Source organism: Podarcis tiliguerta, assembly GCF_965153285.1.
Source record: "Podarcis tiliguerta genome assembly, chromosome: 9".
NCBI classification, from domain to species: Eukaryota; Metazoa; Chordata; class Lepidosauria; order Squamata; family Lacertidae; genus Podarcis; species Podarcis tiliguerta.
The window spans coordinates 2,849,737-2,857,923 of NC_139542.1; the positions used below are offsets into that span (position 1 = coordinate 2,849,737).

Here is an 8,187-nt window from a genome sequence, read left to right on the forward strand (position 1 = left end):
GGGATCTGACCAGTGGACTAGATTCTTATTTCCCACACACCCACTGTGGGCCAACTTTGACAGGTGGATGGGATCACTCACCTGTCACTCACCTTACATCATTATGACATCAGGTGGCAACATCTAAAGGGCTTGTTCTTAGCACCAGTCAACTGATTGGTGTTTAGAGCAAATACATTTGATTGTGTTTTGTTAACACCAATCAGCTGATAAGATATGGATTCCCATGGGGCATGCAAATAGACATTTTCCCTCTGTAGACTGGTAGAGGAAAGAGGTCTGATGGTGAGTTTATTAGTACTCACAACCCACCTTCTAAAGCATGGGTTGGCAAACTAAGGCCTGTGGCTCGGATTAGGCCCAATTGCCCTCTGGATCCGGCCCATGGACAGTCCTGGAATTGCCGCTTGGATCGATGTGATCGTTCACGCTGTGCCATTTTTTTGCAAAAAAAAATTGGGCACCATTCCCCCCCCCACACACACTGCAGTGGCGCCTCCTCCATCCTCCCCCCTCCTCCTGGCTTCTCCCCGCCCTGCGGAGGAAGGGAGCTGAGCTTTGTCTGGTGCCAGCTAATCTGAAGGTTCACCACCTGTGCGGTGAGGCACGGCCCAGACTCGCCACCCACCCCCTCATGCCTCTGTCCATGGCCACGCTATGGGCATCGTGATGGGCGCATCGCGGGGCTTCGGCTGGAGCTTGCCACACCTGCTGGCCCCATGCCTAGCGCCCAGGAAAGCTGGCCTGGAATGGAGAGGCGATGCCATTGCCACTGGGTCCCAACCGCAGGCAGAGCAGCGGAGGAGGTAGGAAAGCAGGGGGAGGGGAGGAGCTGGGGGATAGAGGGGGGGAGAGAGAAGCCCCCCTCCACTGCGTGGGTGTGCATATGTGCGTGCACAAGGTCTGAGGGGCGGTGAACCGGCCCCCTCCTAAAAAAGATTGTTGAGATTTGTTCTAAAGGCTGTGTTTTCAAAGAGGCTCAGCTGATTTGCTCTGCCAATGAGCCTTTCTCACCAAGGAAGAATTCACAGCACACTTCAAGCTCCCAGCATTGCTAGGTAGCCATGTCTTTTCCCGCGCAATTGATTGATTGGATGAATATACTTGTAGGCTGCTTTCCCACAATGAGCTGTGCCCACAGCAGGTGCTGGGTAGGTCAGCGTTGTTTCAGGGAAATGGCTTAGCTGAGGTGCACTCTGTTTGAAAGTCTACATCACACTGAAAGTCAAACCAGCCCAGAGGATTTAATGGGTTTTCTTTGCTACTTACACAAAATAGTCATCCCGAGTGCAGCAAAAAATAGGATCAGGCACAGCGTTACTGCAGTAAATATACCAATAGAAGATGGAAACAAGTCTCGTATATTATGCAAAAAAGCAGCTAGCTTTCCTTGAAGGACAAAAAGAAAGAAAACTCTGCATTAACTATCCTGAGCCAACATCCTACTATTATCCCAGTAAGGGGGGTTGGGGTAGAGTTGTTTTTACAATACTGGCTTATACACACAGAGATATTTGCATATATACAAGCAATGTGTTTAAAAGCATAACCCGCATTGAATAAATCTATAAATCATTAGCGGTGTTTTCAAAACATATAATAGGGCTGCCATAGGTCCAGAATGCCCTGAACATATTTGGGATTTGTCCGTCGAAAACCTGGGCGTATGGCAGCCCATATCAGAAATGTTATTTTTTTGGTGAATTTCCTAAAACTTTGGCAAAAAATAAATAAAAATAATGGCAGCCCTGACATCTAAGATACTTATTCTAGGGATCTATACTTGTCAAGACCCATTGTTTTCTGGTTTCACCCCTCACATGGTCCTTAGGATGAGCAAGCCATGGACAGTTTTCTGATTTTTTTTCTCCCCTGTCAACTGCCAGGGCTAGTGAATGATGGAATCTCTCTTACCTGCCATTGAGATTCCCTGTTTAAATGGTAAGATATGCTGAATCTTGTGAAGCCTTTTCCATGAATGTTAGCACAGTGTGGATCAGGAGAGAACACAGGCTGAAACTTGAGACTTCTTACCATCACTGTCATAGCCAGAAGCTGACAATTGACTCAAACCCTCAACCTCTGCTGTTTGTTGAGCTAAGTGAACCTGTTTGGCTGGCAAAGCATTGCAGGCTTTTCTCCAGCCCTCCCCACCACGACTGGTCACAGATGCCTCCTGTTACTATTCCTCCTCTGTGCTATGAACAACTTCTCTGTTCTGCATACATACCCCTTGCAGGGGCCTGTTTTCTTCTTCTTTTTAGTCTTGTTCGGGATGCCACACTGGATCTGGATGACACATTCGATCTGGAAGCCACATTCGATCTGGATGACACATTAGATCTGGAAGCCACATTCGATCTGGATGACACATTAGATCTGGAAGCCGCATTCGATCTGGAAGCCACACTGGTTTTTGAAGCTGCATTGTGGTGTTGGGTCACATAATATGTAATTTATTAGAACATCAGCTAAAGCTTGCAACAATGGCACTGAAAAGCCATTGTGTGCTAGCAGCTAAATCCCAGTAGGGTAAATTATTGAAAAACTTGTAGCTCAGGAGCGATGATCCTGCAGAAATTCAATTTTCAGCTCAGCTCTAGCAGGGTGGCCTTTCGGGACCCAGTAAAATGCAGCCAGAAACCTAGAATAAATCCTATACTTGGAGAGAGGTTAAAAAACCAAAACAACCTAGCCTAGCCCCACAGATTACAGTCCTAATTAGTGGGAAAAGCAGCTCATGATGGAAAAAATGTAGGCTTCATTCTCTGCTCAGCCTCAATGCAGGCTTCAATTTCAGGTTCAAAAGTACTACATATAAGCTAGGAGTTACTAATGTCAGCATTCATTTCAGTTTAAAGCAAGCTCAACTCAAACTAGTTCAGGCAATGAAAATCCCCTCAGGTCCAAATTATAACCCCACCATGTTTACAGCAATAAATGAGACTGGTCATTTATTGTAGGAACACAAGGGGTGGAATTGTGGTTCCCATATTTAGAAAGGTGACAAGACTGACCCAGCAAATTATAGACCAATTTTCCCATTGTTACGTGCAAACTGTATTCACGGTACCTATTGTCAAGAAAGAAGCATTGAATTAAAGGAAGCAAATATATTGCCCCAGGAGTAAATAGAATTTCAAGAAGGAAATTCAGTAGTTGATCATTCTTTTTTAATAACTCAGTTGATTCCCCAGTATGTCGGAGTAAAGAAATGCTCCTTGTATTCTGCATTTGTTTATTCGAAGACTGCTTTTGATCTAGTTAATAGGGTGAATTTGTGGGATGAATTGTCTCAAGCAAGTATTAATGTCAGATTATGGTATCGTACCCAAAAAGATTCAAGTAGAACATTCTGGAGAATAGGGCAGCATAGCATATACAGTTAAATTATTAAATTATAGCAGCATTAGCGAAGGATGACAATTGGAAACTAAATTTGTGGAAAGATGGAGTTTATTCGTTATGCATGGAAATAAACTACTGTATACAGTAATACCTTGGTTCTTGGACTTAATCCTTTCCGGAGGTCCATTCGACTCCCGAAACCAATCGAAAATCAAGGCACGGCTTCCGTTTGGCTGCAGGAGCTTCCTGCACTCAAGCACAAGCCATATTGGACGTTCAGTTTCCGAAAATTGTTCACAAACTGGAACATCCAGGTTTGCGGCGTTCGGGAGTCGATTTGTTTGGCAACTAAGGTATTACTGTATTCTGGAAAGTGGTTTGTCTGTCTGTTCATTTTTTAAATGTCCTCTTGAGACATCAGCTGCCCAGAATGGCTGGCTGGGGCAACTCAGTCATTTGGGCAGGGTACAAATAATTAAATTAACATCATCACAACCACCAAACTCAGCATGAGGGTTGCCGAGGTGGCGGCACATTTTGTTGACGTTTGGATGCCAGGCACCATCTTGAAATATTGTTTCCACACTTGGCACAAGAGTTCCTAAGGTGGGGGCAGTGGTCCTCATCACCATTTAGATACCAGGCACTATTTTGAATCAAGACTGCAGATTGAAACATAACTTTGGCCTGACCTCCTCACCCAATTTTCCGCATGATGGAAATCTGTCTTTCTGAATTGCAATGAAGAGGAAATATCAGAAACAACTTACGTTCTGCGAATGTCAAGCCTCCCGCCATTTTAACTGCTGATTTGAATTGGCACCTTATGTAATCCTGTGTTCAGAACCATACAAAGTAGTAGACAGTTAGCACAATTTTCAGCAAATAATTTAGTAGTCAAAAACCAATTAAAATAGGCTGCAGAAACTTACCTTCTTTTGTTGACAGGACCATCTTATCTCATTTTGAGTGGTGTTTCATCCTGGAGTCCTTCTATATAATCATGAAATGAAGTGGACAATTAAAATAATATCTCAAGATCTACCTATTTCAGTTATTAATTTATAAGATTTCTTATCTGTCCTTTACCCACATGGTTCCGGGGCAGGTTACAACAACAGAATATATAAAATTATAAATTGCAGATAAAACTATTCAAATATAAAATAAATAAAACCATTCAGACCAAAACAGAACAAAAGAGGTGGGTCTCACAAGACACATCAATTGTCAAAGGGCAGGTAATGAAGTATGCAAGGAGAGGCTGGTGCAGCAACTGTCAATTCGATGGTCAACTGTGAGTCAGATAGACCCAAAGAGGCTAAGCAAAATGGCTGCACTGGAGCAGAGATGCCTGAGCAGCCAAAGGATAAAAACACAATGGGCAGCTGCAAGCAGGGAGGGATCAAGGGTGAAGAAGAAGTAAGAACTAAAGAGCTAGGCTATTGGCAAGTCTTGCCACAGTGGATTAGGATACAGTTATGGGAGGAAAGAGAAGGGACGCGGGCGGCACTGTGGGTTAAAGCACAGAACTTAGGACTTGCCGATCAGAAGGTCGGCGGTTTGAATCCCCGCAACGGGGTGAGCTCCTGTTGTTCGGTCCCTGCTCCTGCCAACCTAGCAGTTCAAAAGCACATCAAAATGCAAGTAGATAAATAGGTACCGCTCCGGCGGGAAGCTAAACGGTATTTCCGTGCACTGCTCTGGTTCGCCAGAAGTGGCTTAGTCATGCTGGCCAGCTCCCTCGGCCAATAAAGCGAGATGAGCACCGCAACCCCAGAGTCGGCCACGACTGGACCTAATGGTCAGGGGTCCCTTTACCTTTACTTACTGTAAATAAGGGCTTGTATCCAGCCAACTTTTACTCAGAGCAGATCCAGTGGAACTAATGATCACAACAAACGTAAGCCCATTAACTTTAGTGGGACTACTCTCAGCAAATGTTAGTGGACTACAAGTTTTTTATACTGGGCATATCTTTTAAAGTGGCATTGATAGAAAGCGGAGGGCAGCCCTGGCACAGAAGCTCTTGAACCTCGTCTGATACTCTCAATTCAAGAACAGTCTTAAAGGATCCGGCCAAAATTAAGCGCCAATACATTTGAGTAATGTTCCCCACCCAGCAGTGCCCTGTCTAGATACCGTGGTGCCTCAGTCAGTTTTTCTTCTCTCTGCCTCTGTTTGTTCCTGCAGTTGTTCCTTCCTTCAGTAGCTCAACCACCTACCCCTTTGATGCAGAACATTCCAGAACTCTTCCCATTCAGGTTCTACTGTTGCCTGATTGGCTGACTGCCATGCCAAATCAGCATTCAACATAGTGCATAAGCCCAGGAAAACATTTCACAGAATTTTTTAATGGACTCGTTCATTATGTAGATATAGATATACCGGATTTAGAGGGCAGTAGCTGTGTGAGGCAGACACAACAATAAGGCGGACTGAATAGCACCTGCAGTCCCAGATATCTCGCTTCCTGCACCAGGCAGAGCAGGGGCAATTGCCAAGCAATGGCATTTACAGTTAGTGAGAGGAGACTGTCAAGGAACTGTCAGGCGAGCACAGGTCATCCACAGGGCAGGAAAGAACACGAGGCAAGAAATGCAACCAGCTTTTATTCACAGAAAGTAACATCATAGCAGAGTTCTTCTGGCTCGTCTTAATCCAGCTGGAGATGTTGCTGAAACTGACCACTGACCCCGCTGTGATGGCCTGGGACTCGGACTCAGACTTGGAACCAGAGGAGACCCAGTCTGCACTGGATCCTTTGCCTCAGGCATCATCTGAACCAAGTCTAGGGCCTGATTCTGAAGAATCCCAGTCTGCACAGGTTCCCCTGCAACAAGCACCAGCTGGCCCGAGTCAGGGGCCTGAGCCTGTCCTGGCTCCAGATGCGGGGATGACCTTGTTGCCTTCAGCTGGGCCATCACTTACAGCTGCTCCACTACTGGTTGGGTCAGGGGAGGCTGAGGTGGCCCCTGGGTCTAGTAACCCACCGACGTCTCCCGAGCTGCAGAGACTAAGGTCTGAGGGAAGGAGAGACCTGAGTACTTGCAGGAGGAGTGCTCACCTTCGGGCGAAACAGGGAAGTGAGTCCTTGGGGGATCAAGACCGGCCTCTACCCCGACAAAGATAAAAAGCTGTCGGACCCTGCCCCAGGTTGCGGGAGCAACATTACTGTATGCTAGATCCTGCCTGAGATCCTGTACCTGTCCTTGCCTGGTTTCCTGCCTTGTGTCCTGCCTTGGCCCTGTCGGACTGACTCCCAGCAGAACCTTTGGATTCTGGACCGGTCCTGGATCGCATTTCATGAGTTACCCCGAGGCACAGCACACCCGCCTTTTCACTCTAGCCTCTCACTCTGGATCCCCCCCAAGCAGCCAAAGGCTGTGTCGAGGGGGTGGGCTCCTCCTCTGGGCCTATCTGGCCCATTGCTCAGCAGTGTGCAGACTCTCCTTGAGTGGGGTGTCAGAAAGGGAGGAGAACCAGTAGGACTGGGACTATCCTGCTGTTGGGTAGCAAAGGCAACCTCTGATTCCTTTCTATCTGGATCAGTGCTCACACTGCGACTTTCAGCCTCTAGCCCTGTCCTGGAAGGGCCTCCTTTTCCTGACACCCCTGTACCCCCCAAAAATCACTCAACCCCTCTGCTTCTAGCATCTCCCAGCTCCTTCCTTCCCCAGACTGCTCCTCAGTGTTCCACCACCATGATCTGGGGTCAAAGTCTTCTTCTTCCTTGGGCACTCACTGCCCACCAGTCTTCTTCATTCAGCCAGTCCCTGAGAGGCTGCCTTGAGGAAAGGATAATCTCCAGCATTACTTCCAGCAGTGGTGGGTAAGAAATGTCAACAGGCAAGTTATTCCCAAAGTGGTCACCCACTGGACCAGCGTCAAGGATCAGGCAACTGTTGAGAGCTCCCTCACCCAGTGAAGGCAGGCACTGGGTACTTCTTGTCTTCACTGTTGAAACCTGCATGCTTGTTCACCTGCCTCTCACTCTGGCTCAGACAACAGAGATGTTGAGAAGCAAGGGCAATATTTGCACTGCCAGCTTGCCCTTTGGATCTCTGCATGGCAAGCAAGTGGGTGGTAGCAATGAGGAAGAATAAGAGCAGGGGTTGGTGCTAATGGGAGTCGGGAGGTAGACTCAGTGTGGGAGGGAGCAGAGGGTCCATGGAAAGTGCCTGGCTCAGGACTCCTCCAAAACATGGCACTGATAGTGGTCACCCCTTTGGAGTCGGGAGTCGGGAGGTAGACTCAGTGTGGGAGGGAGCAGAGGGTCCATGGAAAGTGCCTGGCTCAGGACTCCTCCAAAACATGGCACTGATAGTGGTCACCCCTTTGGAGTCGGGAGTCGGGAGGTAGACTCAGTGTGGGAGGGAGCAGAGGGTCCATGGAAAGGGTCCATGGAAAGTGCCTGGCTCAGGACTCCTCCAAAACATGGCACTGATAGTGGTCACCCCTTTGGGGCTTAAGAGCATAGGAAGAGCCCTGCTGGATGAGACCAAAGACCAATCTGGTCCAGCATCCTGTGCCCACAATGGCTAACCAGATGCTTATTAGCAGCCCAGCAGCAGACTCTGAATGTGACACCACTCTCCCCACCTGTGATTCCCAGCAATGACTGTTCAGAGGTATACTGCCTTCAGCTGCCTTCAGCATACCAAAGACATGGCTACTCTGTCATAAGGGGAAATAGAAATCAAATGCAAGACATTTTCTGAACTCTTCCTGGCAGGGTGGAAGGGAGGCAAAAAAACGCCTGTAATAATCACCCTGTTGAAGATTCATTCCCCGTGATTGCAGTCATGGGATTTTTGTCTTTCACATGACGATGTATGT

General features: G+C 47.3%; 1 protein-coding gene across 12 annotated transcripts in view; it reads right to left on the reverse strand.

Moving 5' to 3' along the window:
* Positions 1 to 5,571, reverse strand: part of LOC310657659 (CD209 antigen-like protein 2) — a 28,451-nt gene extending 22,880 nt beyond the window's left edge. For 2 of the 12 annotated variants that reach the window (XM_083398664.1, XM_083398663.1), the window contains exons 1-5: positions 5,468 to 5,571; positions 4,281 to 4,341; positions 4,119 to 4,182; positions 2,231 to 2,422; positions 1,270 to 1,389 (exon numbers count right to left, since the gene is read on the reverse strand). In XM_083398664.1, coding sequence (XP_083254790.1) covers positions 1,270 to 1,389; positions 2,231 to 2,422; positions 4,119 to 4,146 — 340 coding nt within the window. In that variant the 5' untranslated portion in view covers positions 4,147 to 4,182; positions 4,281 to 4,341; positions 5,468 to 5,571. Of the gene's footprint in view, positions 1 to 1,269; positions 1,390 to 2,230; positions 2,423 to 4,118; positions 4,183 to 4,280; positions 4,342 to 5,179 lie in introns of all 12 variants that reach the window. The other 10 variants (XM_083398674.1, XM_083398668.1, XM_083398666.1 and 7 more) reach the window with 10 other exon arrangements.
* Positions 5,572 to 8,187: the final 2,616 nt, after the last annotated feature.